General features: G+C 46.0%; 1 protein-coding gene across 1 annotated transcript in view; it reads right to left on the bottom strand.

Moving 5' to 3' along the window:
* The window catches only part of itfg1 (integrin alpha FG-GAP repeat containing 1), a 331,482-nt gene that overhangs the window by 288,190 nt on the left and 22,901 nt on the right, over nt 1–20,391 (bottom strand). The window contains exon 5 of the mRNA XM_070898049.1: nt 17,774–17,854. Within this exon, the coding sequence (XP_070754150.1) occupies nt 17,774–17,854 (81 nt within the window). The remainder of the gene's footprint in view (nt 1–17,773; nt 17,855–20,391) is intronic.

Genomic DNA, 20,391 nt, shown 5'->3' with positions numbered 1-20,391 from the left:
AGTCACAAGACCAATTAAGGGGGGGTGAGGGGTAGAAAAGAGAGGAGAAGTCACAAGACCTTTGGGTGTGGTCCATCCATCCAGACCTGGAGAGATACAACTGCGAACCTCTGCTGCCTGCTTTCCTGCCGTTTTGAGCTTCTTTCAAAGATTACATTTAAGTATGGGGCAATACTGACAGTGCCATACCTTGTGTGAGCCTTCTGCATCATGGTGCTATGTAGGAGACAATTGATTTGACTTCATCGCATTAGGAACATCAGAGCCCGTAGGGTGCTGGGCAGGAGGCCATACCCACCTCGGGTATATCGAGACATGCGTTCACACCTCCACCTGAGTGATGCAGACTGTGTCAGAAGGCTGCGTTTCTGCAAGTAAGTTGCAAGTGAGATTTGAGAGTTGGTCAAAGCAGACCTGCAACCTAGAAGCATCAGGAGGACTGCTTTGTCAGTTGAAGTGAAGGTTGCAGCTGCACTTTCATTCTATACCTCCGGATCATTTCAAACTACAATTGGGGGTGTGTGTGCCATCTCTCAACATGCAACTCATGTCGCCATTTGCCAGGTCACGGCTGCACTGTACGCACGTAGGAATGACTTCATAAAGTTCCCCATGACTGCCCATGCGATGCATGACATGGCTGTGGACTTCTCCAGGATTGCTGACTTCCCAAAGATACAGGGCTGCATTGATTGTACCCACATCACCTTGCGAGCACCTTTTAATGTATAGCTCGTGTGTGACGACATGCATCGTATCATGTCAGTTGATGCAAGATACCCTGGCAGCACCCATGATGCATTCATCCTATGTGAGAGTGCTATATCTGCCATGTTTCAGCAGCAGCCAGAAGGGCAGAGCTGGTGAGACAAAGGGTACGACCTCGCTACCTGGCTCATGACGGCTCTACGCATAACCTGGATGGAAGCTGACCGTCAATACAACATGCTGCACATTGCAATGCACAGCATCACTGAGAGGACCACTGGCATATTGAAACAGTGTTTCCGATGCCTGGACCATTCCGGAGGCTACTTGCTGTACTGCCATGAGATTGTCGGTCAGTTCACTGTTGTGTGCTACATGCTGCATAACTTAGCCATCATGAGGCAGCAGCAGCTGGTAGTGGAAGACCCACCTGCGGAGAGAGTGGCTGATGATAACGATGTGCAAGATGCAGGTGACGAGCAGGAGGAGTAGGAGGAAGAGGACGACATGGATGAGGAAGCCATGCAAGTGCCTGAGGCCTGAGCACAACGGCGAAGGAGGGCGGGCCATCATGCTCCTTTAACCTTACGCCAGCAGCTCATCCGTGAACGTTTCCTGATTCCTGAGGGCTCAGCGACAACTATTCCACATGGACAGGTTTACTGTTTGGAGCTGTTCCATAGACCCCAAGTTTCCACATGATTTGCTCCTGATTTTTAGGAGCAACTGGTGCAGAACGGAGTATCTTAGAAATCGGAATTCTCCACATTTAGTTTGCTCCAGTTCTAGTCAGTTAGAACAGTTTCACTTTGGAACAGAATTTTTTTTTCAAAAGGGGGCATGTCCGGCCACTTACGCCTGATTTCAAAGTTTCGTGAGTGAAAACTTACTCCAAACTAACTTAGAATGGAGTAAGTGAAGATTTTTGTACGCTCGAAAAAACCTTGTCTACACTTTAGAAAATCAGGCGTAGGTTACAAATTAGGCGTAGGGAACGAGGTGGGGGGGAAGGGCGGGGGGGGGAAGGGAAGTCTGGCGTAAAAATAAAAAAGGGAAGGTGGCTCAACCGTGGCTATCAAGGGAAATCAGGGATAGTATTAAAGCCAAGGAAGTGGCATACAAATTGGCCAGAAATAGCAGCGAACCCGGGGACTGGGAGAAATTTAGAACTCAGCAGAGGAGGACAAAGGGTTTGATTAGGGCAGGGAAAATGGAGTACGAGAAGAAGCTTGCAGGGAACATTAAGACAGATTGCAAAAGTTTCTATAGATATGTAAAGAGAAAAAGGTTAGTAAAGACAAACGTAGGTCCCCTGCAGTCAGAATCGGGGGAAGTCATAACGGGGAACAAAGAAATGGCGGACCAATTGAATAAGTACTTTGGTTCGGTATTCACTGAGGAGGACACAAACAACCTTCCGGATATAAAAGGGGTCGGAGGGTCTAGTAAGGAGGAGGAACTGAGGGAAATCCTTATTAGTCGGGAAATTGTGTTGGGGAAACTGATGGGATTGAAGGCCGATAAATCCCCAGGGCCTGATGGACTGCATCCCAGAGTACTTAAGGAAGTGGCCTTGGAAATAGTGGGTGCATTGACAGTCATTTTCCAACATTCCATTGACTCTGGATCAGTTCCTATGGAGTGGAGGGTAGCCAATGTAACCCCACTTTTTAAAAAAGGAGGGAGAGAGAAAACAGGGAATTATAGACCGGTCAGCCTGACATCGGTAGTGGGTAAAATGATGGAATCAATTATTAAGGATGTCATAGCAGCGCATTTGGAAAATGGTGACATGATAGGTCCAAGTCAGCATGGATTTGTGAAAGGGAAATCATGCTTGACAAATCTTCTGGAATTTTTTGAGGATGTTTCCAGTAAAGTGGACAAAGGAGAACCAGTTGATATGGTATATTTGGACTTTCAGAAGGCTTTCGACAAGGTCCCACACAAGAGATTAATGTGCAAAGTTAAAGCACATGGGATTGGGGGTAGTGTGCTGACATGGATTGAGAACTGGTTGTCAGACAGGAAGCAAAGAGTAGGAGTAAATGGGGACTTTTCAGAATGGCAGGCAGTGACTAGTGGGGTACCGCAAGGTTCTGTGCTGGGGCCCCAGCTGTACATTAATGATTTAGACGAGGGGATTAAATGTAGTATCTCCAAATTTGCAGATGACACTAAGTTGGGTGGCAGTGTGAGCTGTGAGGAGGCTGCTATGAGGCTGCAGAGTGACTTGGATAAGTTAGGTGAGTGGGCAAATGCATGGCAGATGAAGTATAATGTGGATAAATGTGAGGTTATCCACTTTGGTGGTAAAAACAGAGAAACAGACTATTATCTGAATGGTGACATATTAGGAAAAGGGGAGGTGCAAAGAGACCTGGGTGTCATGGTACATCAGTCATTGAAGGTTGGCATGCAGGTACAGCAGGCGGTTAAGAAAGCAAATGGCATGTTGGCCTTCATAGCGAGGAGATTTGAGTACAGGGGCAGGGAGGTGTTGCTACAGTTGTACAGGGCCTTGGTGAGGCCACACCTGGAGTATTGTGTACAGTTTTGGTCTCCTAACCTGAGGAAGGACATTCTTGCTATTGAGGGAGTGCAGCGAAGGTTCACCAGACTGATTCCCAGGATGGCGGGACTGACCTATCAAGAAAGACTGGATCAACTGGGCTTGTATTCACTGGAGTTCAGAAGAATGAGAGGGGACCTCATAGAAACGTTTAAAATTCTGATGGGGTTAGACAGGTTAGATGCAGGAAGAATGTTCCCAATGTTGGGGAAGTCCAGAACCAGGGGACACAATCTAAGGATAAGGGGTAAGCCATTTAGGACCGAGATGAGGAGGAATTTCTTCACCCAGAGAGTGGTGAACCTGTAGAATTCTCTACCACAGAAAGTTGTTGAGACCAGTTCACTGAATATATTCAAAAAGGAGTTAGATGAAGTCCTTACTACTAGGGGAATCAAGGGGTATGGCGAGAAAGCAGGAATGGGGTACTGAAGTTGCATGTTCAGCCATGAACTCATTGAATGGCGGTGCAGGCTAGAAGGGCCGAATGGCCTACTCCTGCACCTATTTTCTATGTTTCTATGTTTCATTAAATTCTACAATCAATCCTTAGTTATACTTATACAAATATTATACAAATAAATCCAACCTGAATAAAAATTTATAAGCAAAGAAAAGATTAAATAAACCATGTTCCTACCTGTGTAAAAGTGCTTCAGGCAGGCCTTTCATGTTGGAGACAGGCAGCGGTGTAGCGTCAGTGTCTCGACGGCAGCGGCAGCAAGCTTCGAGCTGAGCTGCAGTGCTTGAGGCAGGCCTTCATTCTCTTCATGGCTGGCCGCGAAGAAGCAGCACCGGACGGACCCGAGGCCATTCGGCCATGAGATATCAGCGGCATCAGTGGCTGGCCGGCAGCCGAAGAATCAGCGGACCGATGTGAGGCCACTCGGCCATGAGATAGCAGCGGCGTCAGTGGCTGGCCAGCAGCAGAAGAATCAACGCAGGACACACGCAGCTCATTAAGGTTCTTGAGGCCATTCGGCCACGCTTTAGGGCCGGCGTCAGTGGCTGGCCGGCAGTCAAAGAATCAGCAGCGGGCGGACATGAGGCCATTCGGCCACAGGATATCAGCGGCGTCAGTGGCTGGCTGGCAGCCGAAGATACAGCAGCAGCCTTCGAGCTGTGAGGGGGACTGAGGCCAGTTGGACAGGGAGAGGCAGTTTTATATTTAAATTTGCAGAATGGGTGCTGCATTGTCAACACCACGTATTATTGCAAAGTTGAATTGGCACTCTTATTTCTCCAAACATACAGTCCTTAATTTGCATGCACCAATGCAGCACTGGTTCTACAAGTTTAGCAGTGAAAAGCTGAACTCACTGATTTCAGCAGGTGATTTATTCAGCACTCCCTCACACACAGAAATATCAAAAAAAATTAAATTACAAGCCTTTGCAGGGGTCCAAGAAACAAATCTTCACTTTTTCTGCAGTATTTTTAAAAATGGCCGAGTGGCAATGTTTGTGTGAGACTGCGCGTGCGCGCACGCTCCAACGCGCACGTGCAGGGTTGCCGGCACCACGAAGGCTAATTTAAATTGTACCCGCCCCCTGCTACTTAGAAAATCGGCGCGAGTGTTAGGCTCCGCCCCCTGCTGCGAAGAGCGCGCTGTGCCAAGCAGACATCGAGCTCGAATATCGGACTTTTTTTTTTTAGGCGCAGTTTTCGGCGCGAAAAACAGGCGCCCAGCTCGGAGGTGCGCCGTTTTCGCCACGGCACAAAACTTGGGGCCATAATGTTGTGTTGTGTTAATGGAACATGATTCAGTTTTAGTGTAAAATATATTTTAGTCAAAAGTTTACAATGTACTTAATTTTAATAAAATTATTCTTGCTTCAAACTTTACTTTAAGATCACTTATAAACTTGTAGATTTACATAACTTACAAAAAACTTTTAATTTGAGAACAGTAACAATAACAACAACAAAGAAAAGCTGCACCCATCTCTCATCACCCTTATTCTAAGACTGCCCGCCACACTTGGTCTTGTACATTCCACCACCCCTGCCCGCAGTCGGTGGCGCAGTGTTTCTGGGCTTGACATCTCGGGTACTGCGCACCTCTTGAGGGTGGGGGGGCGTCGGCATCAGGTAGCAAGTTGGAGGGCCCGGCTTTGGGCTCTTCAGAGGCTGGTGTAGGGATTGGAGTGGGAGTGACAGTTGCTTCTGTCAATGGACGCGGGGTCTGGGCGTGTTCCCTTATTGCAGCAGCTAACTCCAACGTGCTGTCCCTCATGCACCCCGACAGCGTCTCAATGAGCTACAACATTCCCTCCCTCATGGTCAGTGACGTGGTTTGCACTACCTCGGACATTCCCTCCCTCATGGCCACTATTCCTTCACTCTTGGTCCTGAATATCATTCCCATTTCTCGTGTCATTGCTGTTACTTCTCCCGACAGTCCCGCTACCTCATCACTCACCCCACTGATGGCGTCCAGGGGTGATCGGGTAAGGTCAATGCTCTCCGCACTCAATGACATCATCTGAGCCACATCTGTTAGATCCTGCATCTCAGGAGAGCGTGGTCGAGCTCTCTTTCCCCTCCTCCCCACGGGTGTGGCTCGCACCCCAACACTGGAACCCGCAACCTGGGACGGTGGGGCCCTGGGTGTGCCTCGCTGCACCACACCTCTGGGACCCGCAACTTCATACGGTGTGAAACTATGGAATGTCCCACCAACACTCAAACCACTAGTCACGGAAGGTCTCTTCTTCGAATAGTGCCATGGGATATTTTATGTCTACATGATGGGACCTTGGTTTAAATGTCTCATCCGAAAGAAGGCACTTCTGACACTGCAGCATTCCCACAGTTCTGCACTGGAGTGTCAGCCAAGATTACATGCTCAAGTCTTAGGGCTCAATTTTCCCCAAGCCCATTTTCTGGCATATTGCCAGAGTTACACCCATTTTTCTAGACCAGAAATGCGGCAGAAATATTTTGCCAAAGTTTCCCCGATTTATCATTTGAATTTGGCGCCGCGCAGCATGTCCAGTTTCCTTGGCGGGTGGAGCCTGCTGTCTGTGCCGAAAAACAAAGCCGCACCTTCTGCGCATGTGCCGGGGGGGCGAGTTAAATTTTTGACGTCGTTCCAGTGGATGCGCATACTCAGTACAGCTCGGATTTGGCAATTGACCATTTTTAAAGAGCCAGTTGTGTTTGTGAGAAGGAGTGCTGTGCGAGCATTGGAAAAATCGCAACTGAAGCAATGCAAGATGCATTGCAGTGCAAGGGCCAAGAATTTCTTGCAGGAAGAAGTGGCGGCACTAGTTACTGTGATTGAGAACAGATGGCAGGAGCTGGACACCAGCAGAGGTCACATAAAAGTTCCACCCAAAGAAATTATGAAACATTGGAACCAAGTTGCAGAAGATTACTACGCAGTGGTGACCACCACAAGATCTGGAGGCCAGTAAAAAGAAATGGCAGGACCTTGGTCATGTAGTTAGTGCAAGTAATATTTTCATTTATTCAATGGAATTGCAATTGTAAATGTGACCAGCTGTATATGTCCCACCCAGCAGAAAGACACCCTCTCTAAAAAGTTGGATTTTCATCTTTGCAGAGGAAGGTGGCACATAATAAAAGGGAAAGAACTTGAACTGGAGGAGGCCTGGCAAATCTGCACCCTCTGACACCATTGAAGAGGGCCGCTGCTTTGATGGGTCCTGCCTGGAAAAAAAGCAATCAGTACCGCACAAGCTGGGCCCACACACGAGGGAGAGGGCAAGTCCTGAAAATTCACCGTTGTCCTTCAAATCAGCCTGCTGCCTGGCCTGCGATGTGTGAGCCTACTCATGCCACCCATCCTGCCCCCTCCTCTGCTGCTAACCATTTGACTGTTCTGTTATATTTTGCAGAACTTGAGGCCAACCCTGACAATGCAGAAGATGGTTCAGACGAGGATGAACCTGAAGAGGAGAACATTTTCCAATCCAACCCTCCAGACCAAGATCATGGGGGTGAGGGGGAGGGGATGGAGCTGTATGAACTGACTTTGGAGGAGGTGCCGCCCATGGAGGTGACTTTACACACACTGATAATTATTAAGAAAAGCATCACTGCAAACAGAAACTTTGCAACTGTTGCCCAATTAAGATCATGGATATTACATTCTTGCATCGTATTACATAGTAATTACATCACAGCAACAGGCCAATCAGCCCAACAGGTTCATGCTGGTGTTTATGCTCCACGTAATATCCATGATCTTAATTGGGCAACAGTTGCAAAGTTTCTGTTTACAGTGATGCTTTTCTTAATAATTATCAGTGTGTGTAAAGTTAAGAATAATAAAAAAGAAATATTTCTCAGGATCAAAAAGCGATACCAAGTTTCCTCGTTTATATTAGGTGTGTGTGGTGTGTACTACATAAATGTAAATCCCTTTCTTTTTCTTGCTTTCTTTTGTTATACTGGCACCCTTCATCATCTAACCACATGAACATATTTTTCGATTTCTTCTGCGTTTGTGTCTCTGCTGAACCGCTGAACTGGTTCTACTGGTTTTTCAGCTCTGCTGGCTTATAGCTAGCAGCTGCTGCTTCACACGTTCTACTTTGCTGGTCACTGGCTGTGGTTTTACTTTTTCTCCGCTGCTTTGATCTCCGGTGACCTACAAACTTGCGTCTACTTTGCCATCATCTTTCTGCACCACTACTGACTCCTTCCTGCGGCACAACCTCGAACTCTCTACAGCTTCCCTCTCTGCCTCTCCTGGAGTCCTACGAAGAACCCATCGAGGCACCCATTGCTGCCTCCTTACGAGCAGCAACCCCAACTGTCCCATCTACTCTCTCGCCGACCTGTCCACCCAATGCACCCACTGGGGGCGAATCTTGCCAATCTCCTCCCCATCCAACTCATTCCTCCCAACCGCTGACCCAGTGGACGCTCATCTTCCTCCAGAATGTCCGTTCGCTTGCGAACAAAGCCCTTGCTATCCATAAGCTTATCGTGGATGACTGCATTGATATCATGTCCCTGACGGAAATGTGGTTGAGGGGCGATGACACCTTACCCTTAAATGAAGCCTCCCCACCTGACTATACCTTGCACCACTTGCCCCACTCAGACCGCCGTGGTGGTGATGTGGCTCTCATCAGCAAATCATACTTTAGTCTGTCCCCCTACTCCTCCAGCGCTTTCTCTTCACCCACCCAAGTACCATAAAAATGTTATTACTGATATTTCTTCACTGCTTTCCTCCCTCAGCCTCTGCACCGAACAATTTCTCATCCTTGCCGATTTCAACCTCATCTTAATTCATCAAGCGCTCTCTCTGCTGAATTCACTAGCCTCTTATCCTCCCTTAATCTTGCCATCCATGCAAACTCCCCAACCCATATTCACGGCCACCCCCTCGACCTTGCCATCGCTCATGGCCTCACTACTCCCATCGTGTCAACCATAGATAAGGGCATCTCTCACCAATTCCTTACATCACTCACCACCCACATTCCCCTTCCACACCCCCACCCCCATCCAACCCTACATCCTGTGTCCGCCTTTGGAAAAAACCCTCTCCCGACTCTCTTACAACTGCATTTATGAACTCCCAACTATCCAGCCTTTGGCCCTCCATTCACCATGACATTTCTATAGCTACCAATCTGCTCAATCATACCCTCACCACCACCTTTGATGCCTTAGTCCCTATTAAAACAATTACTCTCTCTCTCCCCCTGGCTGTTCTGCCTGATACAGCCCTGAAGTCCAAAGAATGCAGAATTGAACGGATATGGCGCACAACTGGTTTAGCCACTCACTGCCAGATCTGGCTGGACTGCATAAAGCATTATCGGGTCCTGCTCTCGTCTGCCAAGATTGCTCACTAGTCCTTCTTCTTCTTCAGCAGTCCCCCGGAGTAGAGGAATATGCAGAATCATTCTGGAATGCAAAGATAAACTCCGCTTCTATTCTTCACTGCTAACCGTCTTCTTAAACCCCTTTCCCCAGCCTCCACCCTCACCTTTTGACAATGTGTGAGGAGCTCATGGACTTCCTTGTCTCCAAGATTGAGACCATCTGTTCAGCCGCCTCTGCGTCTTCCCTTCATTCCCCGACCTCATCAGGCCAAACTTCCTCCAAGGATCTCCCCTGCCCTAGCCCTGACCTCACATCTTTCTCCAGTTTCTCTCCGATCTTCCTTCATGAGCTCTCCGAACTCATCTTGTCCATGAGACCCACTTCCTGTTCCCTTGACCCGATTCCCAACAAACTGATCACCCAACTGCCTTTTCTGGCTCCCATGTCAGGTGACATTGTTAATGGTTCTCTCTCGTCAGGTACTGTCCCCCTCTCCCTCAAATCTGCCATCATCACCTCTCTCCTCAAAAAAAGGTACTCATGACCCCTCCATCCTTGCAAACTACTGCCACCCCTCCATCCTTGCAAACTACTGCCCCACCTCCAATCTCCCTTTCCTTTCCAAAGTCCTTGAACGTGTTGTGCCTCCCAAATCAGTGCCCACCTTTCCCGCAACTCCATGTCTGAACCCCTCCGATCTGGTTTCCAAGCCTGCTACAGTACGGAAACATATCTCATCAAAGTCACAAATGACATCCTTTGTGACTATGACAAAGGCAAACTATCCCTCCTCGTCCTTCTTGACTTGTCTGCAGCCTTTGACACGGTTGACCACTCCATCCTTCTCCAACACCTCTCCACCGTCGTCCAGCTGGGTGGGACTGCACTCGCCTGGTTCCATTCTTATCTATCTAATCATAGCCAGAGAATCACCTGCAACATCTTCTCTTCCCGCTCCGGCATCATTACTTCTGATGTACCCCAAGGATCTATCCTTGGCCCCTCCTATTTCTCATCTACATGTTGCCGCTTGGTGACATCCAGTTCTGCATGAGCAGAAGCTTTCTCCAATTAAATATTGGGAAGACTGAAGCCATTGTTTTCGGTCCCTGCCACAAACTCCGTTCCCTAGCCACTTTCTCTATCCCTTTCCCCAACTTCTGTCTGAGCTGATCCACACTGATCGCAACCTTGGTGTCATATTTGACCCTGAAATGAGCTTTGGACCACATATCTGCAGCATAACTAAGACCGCCTATTTTCACCTCCGTAACATCGCCCGTCTCCATCCTTGCCTCAGCTCATCCACTGCTGAAACGCTCATCCATGCCTTTGTTACCTCTAGACTTGACTATTCCAACGCACTCCTGGCTGGCCTCCCACATTCTACCCTACCTAAACTTGAAGTGATCCAAAACTCAGCTGCCCATGTCCTAATTAGCACCAAGTCCCGTTCATCTATTACCTCTGTGGTCACCGATCTACATTGGCTCCCGGTTAAGCAACACCTGGATTTCAAAATTCTCATCCTGGTTTTCAAATCACTCCATGGCCTCGACCCTCACCATCTCTGTAATCTCCTTCAGCAACCACCGCGCCCCCCCGCCCCCGCTGAAATATTTGCGCTCTTCTAATTCTGCCCTTGAGCACCCTGATGATGATCACTCAACTATTGGTGGCCGAGCCTTCTGTTGCCACGGCCCTAAGTTCTGGAATTCCCTGCTTAAACCTCTAGACTTCTCTTTCCTCCTTCAAGACCAAGCTTTTGGCCACCTGCCCTAATTTCTCCTTATGTGGCTCGGTGTCAAATTTTTGTCTCATAATACTCCTGTGATGCGTCTTAGGACATTTTACTATGTTAAAGGCCCTATATAAATACAAGTTGCTGTTGTTGCATTCCTTTCTCCATCGTTTATCTAGCTTCCCCTTAAATGCATCTGTGTTATTTGCTTCAACTACTCCTTATGGTAGCGAGTCCCACATTCTAACTACAACGGATTTGTAAAGCACAGATCATGTCTAACGAACCTAATTAAATTTTTTGATGAAGTAACTGAAGTAGTAGACAGGAAAATGTCGATAGATGCAGTTTATATGGAGACTTGAGAGCAAAACAGAAATATTTGTACAGTCTAACAATTGGTTTCTACTGGCATGACCAATATACGGAATACAGGATTTCTTTTGGCTTATAAATTAGATATCAAAATCAGCAGAAAGCAAACTAAAAACCTGTAGAAACTGGCTAAGGAGAATGTTATGTATGCAAACCTCACCAATGGTAAGACATGCCACCAGGGGGCACACCTGTGGGAGACCGAAGGGTCACTTGTGCACCCTGGGCAAGCAGATATAAAAGGCAATCCACCATGCTGCTTCCTCACTTTGGAGTTACATTAAAGAGACCAAGGTCACAATGGTTTGAGCTTACAACATAGTCTTGTGGAGTTATTCTGAACACAATAATTGGCGCCGAGTTACAGATCACGAACTTTCACGCGGTAATGGCTGCCATTGGTATTCTTGAGAGATTTGGATTTGGTGAGGGTGATGATTGGGAAGCCTTCGTTGAGCGTCTCGACAAGTACTTTGTGGCCAACGAGCTGGACACGGCTGTCAAGCGCAGGGCGATTCTCCTCACCGTATGTGGGTCTTTGATATATGACCTCATCAAAGATCTGCTGGCACCGGTCAAACCAACGGACAAGACTTGCACAGAGCTGCGCACGCTGGTTCAGGAACACCTCAAGCTGAAGGAGAGCATCCTAATGGCCAGGTATCGCTTTTACACGCACCATCGCTCAGAGGGCCAGAACGCGGCGGGATTTGTCGCCGACCTAAGACGCCTTGCGGGACAGTGCAAATTTGCCAGATCATTGGGGGAAATGTTGCGGGACTTTTTCGTGCTTGGAATCGGCCACGAGGTCATTCGTCGCAAACTGCTGTCTGCCGAATCCCTAGATCTGAACAAGGCCATCACGATAGCCCAGGCTTTCATATCCACGAGCAACAACACGAAACAGATATCTTCACAGCATCGAAGCTCATCAGCAAGTACTGTGCATAAAATAATGCCTTCAGCGGGCAGAACCATACATGGCAGGGCCTACATGACCGCAGAGGCCAGGCCTAGGGTGACTCAGAGACCACTGTGGGGTGTAAATGTGTATCCATTAACACCATGTTGGCGCTGCAAATGCAGTCATGGAGCCCATCAATGTTGATTCAAGCACCATGTGTACAATGGCTGTCGAACAATGGGGCACCTCCAGCGAATGTGCAAACGACCTCTGACTTACCACGTGGCAGAGTCAGCAGAGGACGACCGATCCAGCACGGATCACGCTGAACAAGGAGAGGAAACTCAACCGGAGGATGAAGAGGAAGTATATGGGGTACACACCTTCACCACCAAAAGCCTTCCGATAATGTTAAAAGTTAAACTTAACGGCATTCCAGTCTCCATGGAATTGGACACGGGGGCGAGTCAATCATGAGCCAGAAGGTTTTTGAGAAACTGTGGGGCAACAAGGCAGAGGCGCCAAAACTGAGCCCGATTCACACAATGCTGCGCACTTATACCAAAGAACTTATATCTGTTATCGACAGTGCGGCAGTGAAAGTATCGTATGACGGAATGATGCATGATTTATCACTATGGATTGTACCAGGCGATGGCCCAACGCAGTTCAGCAGAAGCTGGCTAGGAAAGATCCGATGGAACTGGGACGACATCAAAGCTCGGTCTTCGGTGGATGACGCTTCGTGGGCCCAGGTGCTAAACAAATTCCCGCCGTTATTTGAGCCAGGGATTGGCAACTTCACAGGCACCAAGGTGCAGATCCATCTTGTTCCTGGGGCACGACCCGTTCATCACAAGGCCCGAGCAGTCCCATATATGATGCGAGAGAAAGTAGAGATCGACTTCAACGAGAGGGAATAATATTGCCAGTCGCATTCAACGAGTGGGCCAGTCCAATCGTGCTGGTGCTAAAGAGCGATGAGACGGTCAGAATCTGCAGGGACTACAAGGTAACCATCAACCGAGTCTCGTTACAGGACCAGTACCCACTACCTAAAGCAGAGGACCTATTCGCAACGCTAGCAGGGGGAAATTCATTCACCAAGCTAGATCTAACCTCTGCTTGCATGACACAGGAGCTGGCTGAACCGTCAAAGAAATTGACTTACATCAACATGCACAAAGGACGGTTCATATACCACAGATGCCCCTTTGGGATTCGCTCGGCTGCGGCCATCTTCCAGAGGAACATGGAGAGTCTGCTAAAATCGGTTCCACGCACCGTGGTGTTCCAAGACGACATCTTGATCACTGGTCGCAACACCACCGAACACTTGCACAACCTGGAAGAGGTTCTAAAGTGACTGGACAGAGTGGGACTCAGGCTGAAACGCTCCAAGTGTTTTTACCTGGCACCAGAGGTTAAATTTTTGGGGAGAAAGATTGCGGCAGATGGCATCAGACCCACGGACTCCAAGACGGAGGCCATCAAGAACGCACCCAGACCACAGATCGTGACAGAGCTGCGTTCGTTCCTGGGACTCCTCAACTATTTTGGTAACTTTCTACCAGGGTTGAGCATTTTGCTGGAACCACTGCATTTATTGCTACGCAAGGGTGATGACTGGGTTTGGGGTAAATCTCAAGAGACAGCCTTTAATAAGGCCCGCTATGCTCTAACAAGTTATTTGTATTGTATGACCCATGTAAACGTTTAGTATTAGCTTGTGATGCGTCGTCGTACAGGGTCGGTTGTGTGTTACAGCAAGCAAATGTGTCAGGCAAACTGCAACCGGTTGCATATGCGTCCAGAAGTTTATCCAAGGCTGAAAAAGCCGACAGTATGGTTGAGAAAGAAGCGTTTGCATATGTATACGGGGTGAAGAAAATGCATCAATACGTATTTGGTCTCCAGTTCGAGCTCGAAATTGACCATAAACCGCTTACTTCACTGCTCTCAGAAAGCAAAGGTATCAACACCAATGCTTCGTCCCGCATCCAAAGATGGGCACTAACATTGTCCGCGTATGACTATGTAATCCGCCACAGACCAGGCACTGAGAACTGCGCTGACGCCCTCAGTTGGCTACCATTGCCCACCACCGGGGTGGAAATGGCGCAACCCGCAGACTTGCTTCTGGTAATGGATGCTTTTGAGAGCGAGGGGTCACCTGTCACGGCTCGCCAGAACAGGACCTGGACCAGTCAAGACCCTGTGGTATCATTAGTAAAAAGCTGCAACCTTAAATGGGAGCTGGTCGGTGGTTCCCGGGGAAATGCAAGATGAAATTAAGCTGTTCCACCGACGCAAGGATGAATTGTCCATCCAATCGGATTGTCTCCTATGGGTGAATTGTGTAGTTTTGCCAGAAAAAGGCAGGGAAACGTTTATATGCGACCTACACAGTACCCACCCAGGCATAATCATGATGAAGGCTATCGCCAGGTCGCATGTTTAGTGGCTTGGCACTGACTCCGAATTGGAGTCATGCATACACCAATGAAACACTTGCTCACAGTTGAACAACGCACCCAGGGAGGCCCCACTGAGCCTGTGGTCCTAGCCCTCCAAACCATCTTCCAGAGTCCACGTAGATTTTGCAGGCCCTTTTCTAGGAAAGATGTTTCTAGTAGCAGTGGACACTTACTCTAAATGGATTGAATGTATAATATCATGAACGTCCACTGCCACCATTGAAAGCCTCAGGGCCATGTTCGCCACCCATGGTTTGCCCGATGTCCTCGTTAGACAATGGACCGTGTTTCACCAGCTCGGAATTCAATGAGTTCATGACCCACAATGGCATTAAGCATGTCAGGTCTGCCCCATTTAAGCCCGCATCCAATGGTCAAGCAAAACGGGCAGTCCAAACCATCAAGCAGAGCTTGAAACGCGCAACGGACGGCTCCTTGCAGACCCGGTTATCTCGGGTCCTGCTCAGCTACCGGATGCGCCCCCACTCGCTCACCAGGGTTCCCCCTGCAGAATTGTTAACGAAGAGAGCACTCAAAATCAGGCTCTCCTTCGTCCACCCGGATCTCAATGATCACGTAGAAACCTAGCGGCACCAGTATAATGTGTACCACGAGCGCGCGACTGTATCACGTGACATTGAGGTTAATGATCATGTGTTTGTTCTCAACTATGGTCATGGTCCCAAATGGATTGCTGGCACAGTTTTAGCCAAGAGGGGAATAGAGTGTTTGTTGTTAAACTGCTGAATGGGCAAACATGCAGAAAGCACTTGGATCAGACCAAACTGCGATTCACTGACAACCAAGAACAGTTTGAAGAAGACTTTACCATCTATGATCCACCAACACACACCCAACCAGCCAAGGAGGGGAATAGAGTGTTTGTTTGTTCAACTGCTGAATGGGCAAACGTGCAGAAAGCACTTGGATCAGACCAAACTGCGATTCACTGACAACCAAGAACAGTTTGAAGACGACTTTACCATCTATGATCCACCAACACACACCCAACCAGACCTCACTGCTGTCAACCACGAGAATAAACCCACCATGCCCGACAGTCCGATCAGACCAGCCGCGCTGCCGTGCAGCAATGATCCGACCAACTCAGCCATGCTAGGACTTCAACTCAGGCGATCGACCCAGATCGCCTCAACCTGTAAATAACTTGTACATAAGACTTTGGGGGGATGGGGGGGGGGGGGGGGGGGCGGGGAAGTGATGTTATGTATGCAAACCTCACCAATGGTAAGACTTGCCACCAAGAGGCACACCAGTGGGAGACCTAAGTGTCACCTGTGCACCCTGGGCAAGCAGGTATAAAAGGCAATCCACTTTGGAGTTACATTAAAGAGACCAAGGTCACAATGGTTTGAGCTTACAACATAGTCTTGTGGAATTATTCTGAACACAATAGAGAATATGGCACTGAACAGTAAATTTCAGTTGAGCCACCAGTTAATGGTCAAGACAAAGAAAGTCAATGTTCAGCACTGCTCAGTTGAGAGACTGATGCACTGCTGGGTAGCTTGATAACTAATGATGAAAGCTTAATAATTTATGATACTGGTACATTATGGCTTCAGGTGATTACAGAATTGGAACTAGTGAGCAAATGCCAGAAAATCAATTTCTTGAAGCAGAAATTTGAAGCAGGTTTGCCATATAGTGCCCACCACTGGCCCAACTGTGGCCAGTAAAAGCACTGCACCAGTGTGATCTTCATAGATTTGAAACACACCTCCCAACCCTCTCGCACACTCACATTTTAAACACATTTGTACATGCCTGTCTGTCCATGATAATGCCATGATGTAATGACACTATTACATTGTATCTGGGTAGTGGCCAATTTGTCAAGACCAACTTGTGCATTCGCATCCTGAAACACAATTTGCTGCCGGTCTCCCTGTGACTTGCATAAGAACATAAGAAATATGAGCAGGAGTGGGCCCCTTGAGCCTGCTCCGCCATTTAATATCATGGCTGATCTGATCATGGACTCAGCTCTACTTCCCTGCCCACTCCCCATAACCATTTATTCCCTTATCGTTCAAAAATCTGTCTATATCCGCCTTAAATATATACAATGACCCAACCTTCACAACTCTCTGGGGCAGAGAATTCCATAGATTTACAACCCTCAGAAGAAATTTCTCCTCATCTTGGTTTTAAATGGGCGACCCCTTATTCTGAGACTATGTCCCCTAGTTTTAGTTTCCCCTATGAATGGAAATATTCTCTCTGTATCCATCTTGTCGAGCCCCCTCATTAACTTATCTAATTCGATAAGATCACCTCTCATTCTTCTGAACCCAATGAGTATATGCCCAACCTATTCAACTTATCTTCATAAATCATCCCCCTCATCTCCAGAATCAGCCTTCTCTGAACAGTAAGTATATCCTTCCTTTAATATGGAGACCAAAATTGTACGCAGTACTCCAGGTGCGGCCTCACCAATATCCTGTACAGTTGTAGCAGGACTTCTCTGGTTTTATACTCGTAGTGAAAACTTGAAAGAGCAGTTATCAAATTAATTAAATGCAATAACATTTGCAGACTGCAGCGAATGTCATGTGAACGATTGTCATGTGGCAGAACCTCCAGAAATGGGTCCAACTAGAGTAATGACCATAGCATCCAGAAAGATAACAGTGAAATACACTCGAGATAAGTTTTCAATTCTTTGTAATAACAAAAGCACAACACTCTGACAAATGAGAATACACTGGAATAGGTTTTCTTCTAAAGTACTCACAGCCACAAACCATTTATATCCCTAACAAACAGGTCATGTCAATTTGCTCAATGTCTTAGATGACAGATTTAAAGACCCAAAGTATATTCAATTTATAATCTGTGGGCATTATGTGGCTGAAACTCGGATTCAGTATAATACAAATCATTTTACATACTGTATTAAATGTCAGTCTACCAGATAATAAAATTCCTTTTTCACCTCAATAATTAATGCTTTAATGTGCAATTTAATTGCTTGATTAATGAAATACCCAGAAATGTAATGAAATATGTATTCAAATTAAGAGAACCACAAATATACAAACAGATAACGTCTAATAAGAAAACTTCCTTCCGGTGGTTTAGGAATTGGAAAATAACTGGCAAATTTCTTTAACATTTTAACCAATTCTATAGAATGCAACGTGAATACTGGTACCTACCTTCCAATCAATGAGCATATCTGTGGTTTAGGATTCCCCTTGACCATTCCAAATATATCAGGTATCATATCACCATTAAAACTGAAAGGAAATAAATGTAAGTTTAGACAAACCTAATTTAAAAGATCAGCTAAGCGACACTTTCAATGACGTTGAATGAAATTTTGCTCAGCACAGCTCCTTTCACATTTATTCATGTTTAATGTGAGGCAGCAAAACCGATTTTCTCAGCGTTAAAAAGAAGAAAATGTACTGTTTTTAAAGAAGGTAAAGTACATAACATGAGAAATAGGAGTAGGCCATTTGGCCCCTCGAGGCTGCTCCGCCATTCAAGAAGATTATGGTTGATCTGATCTTAGCATCAACTCCACTTTCCTGCCCACTCCCATTAACCCTAGACTCCCCTGTAGTTCAAAAATCTGTCTATCGCCACATTAAATATATTCTATGACTTAGCCTCCACAGCTCTCTGTGGTAGAGAATTACAAAGATTCACGACCCTCAGAAGAAATTCCTTTTCATCTCCATATTAAATGGGTGACCCCTTATTCTGAAACTATGCCCCATAGTTCTAAATTCTCCCACGAGGGGAAACATCCTCTCTGCATCTACCCTGTCAAGCCTCCTCAGATTCTTACATGTTTCAATAAGATCACCTCTCATTCTTCTAAACTCCAATGAGTATATGCCCAACCTTTCTTCATAAGACAATCCCTTCATCTCAGAAATCAACCTACTGAACATTCTCTGAACTGCCTCCAATGCAAGTATATCCCTCCTTAAATAAGGAGGCCAAAACTGTACGCAGTACTCCAGATGTGGTCTCACCAACACCCTTGTAGAGTTGTAGCAAGACTTCCCTACTTTTATACTCCATCCCCCCTGCAATAAATGCCAACATTCCATTTGCCTTCTGAATTACATGCTGTACCTGCATGCTAACTAAAAGCAGAAGCATGAAACAGATAAATAGCAGTAAACCATTCATCACCTTAAGCTTGTTCCATTCAATTAGATCATGGCTGATCTGTATCCGAATTCCATTTAGCTGCCTTGGTTCCATATCCCTTAAAACCCTTACCGAAGAAAAAGTCATCAATCTAGTATTGAAATTTTCAATAGACTTAGCCTCAACAGCTTTCTGGGGAGCATGTCATGCAAATTTTTTCCTCCAGCCTGCTAGCTATTGCGATCATGTTTTGTACCTGATATCAATTGGTATGGTTCACAGACTGATTCTCACTCCCCCGACCAAATTCTTATGCCAAGTACTAAGAAGCTCTCAGAACTAAAATACCTAAATCTTTTGAGCATTTGGTGACTAGGTACTGCAACTGCAACTCGTGGGGAAAAAATGATTTACGAAACATTATTCTCCATGAAAACTGCACAAATGGAAAATGTATTTATAATGAGAATATACAAACTTTCGTAATTCCACTTAATTCTACTAGATTTTCTTCTGGACACTGTCAAATGATTTAAGTAGTAGTGAAATGCTTCTCTTGAACAGGTAACTGTTTTCTAAAACAGCTGAGACCTGTTCTTCTACAAGTTTCCACTAACTGAACTCATTTTTGTCTGGGAATATAGTTTAATGATATTTTCATTTTGTCTATCAAGCCTCTAAAAAGAACTAAACTAAAGCACATTCTTGTTAACATATTTTGATAGAGATAAACCATCTTTATTTTAGACAGAGTTAAACACATAATTTGACTTTGTAATGCACTGTTACATTATAATAAAATATAAACTATAAAAAAATCTGTAAAATTACATCTCCATCATAGCAAATCAAGAAACAATAAGTCATTTACATTTGATAACAACATCTTCCCTCTTTATTACAGATGCATATAGTTTCCGTTTCATCAAATAATCCAATTTATTCAGCTTCATAAATGTAACAATGTATTAATTCAAGTCTATAAATATTGGAATTAAAATTACTTCCATGATAAAATAATTGAACCAGTATCCACAGTTTCAAGTTGCTCGCAGTCCTCAGGATATTAGAACCTTAATCTTAGCTGATTAAGGTTTGAGTATTTCAAAGCTTATTACATTTCTCCTCAATAGTTCAAATTCATTTGGATGTGGAACTTACCTATCAATTAATTCTCAGATGTTTCTTTAAAAAAAAGTTTGGGCCTGAATTTGCTGGAAAACGTGTTTAGCAGTGAATGCTATTAATTGGACATTTTAACTCTCCATTCATATTGCACTACATTTGCGCTGCAAATTCATGCAATGTCAATCTGTTAACGGCATAGCAAGGTCAATGACGAACCATGGGCTTCATAGACGGCATGGCCAATGGCTTAGCCCACAGACCAACCACATGGCACCAAAAAAAGTTGAGCCATAGCTCAGATTGAGACGTGGCACTGGGAGGCAAGACCTGCAACTTCCAAAATTACCTTAACCAACTTAAAAAAAAGTTATAAAGGCTTAGTAAAATGCTGCAAAAAAATGATTTCCATTGTTTGCACATCATCTCTTCTGCAGAGATGGTGCAAGATGATAGAAGCTGGTTTTTTCCACGGCTCACACATTATTTTGGAAAGTTATGGTGCAGGTGAATGATCTTTTTCTATCTTATTGTCATGTGGTAC

The sequence above is a fragment of the Pristiophorus japonicus genome, chromosome 13 (assembly GCF_044704955.1).
Source record: "Pristiophorus japonicus isolate sPriJap1 chromosome 13, sPriJap1.hap1, whole genome shotgun sequence".
Classification (NCBI taxonomy): Eukaryota; Metazoa; Chordata; class Chondrichthyes; family Pristiophoridae; genus Pristiophorus; species Pristiophorus japonicus.
The sequence above is the reverse complement of the archived record's forward strand: the minus strand, read 5'-3'. Positions and strand labels throughout refer to the sequence as shown.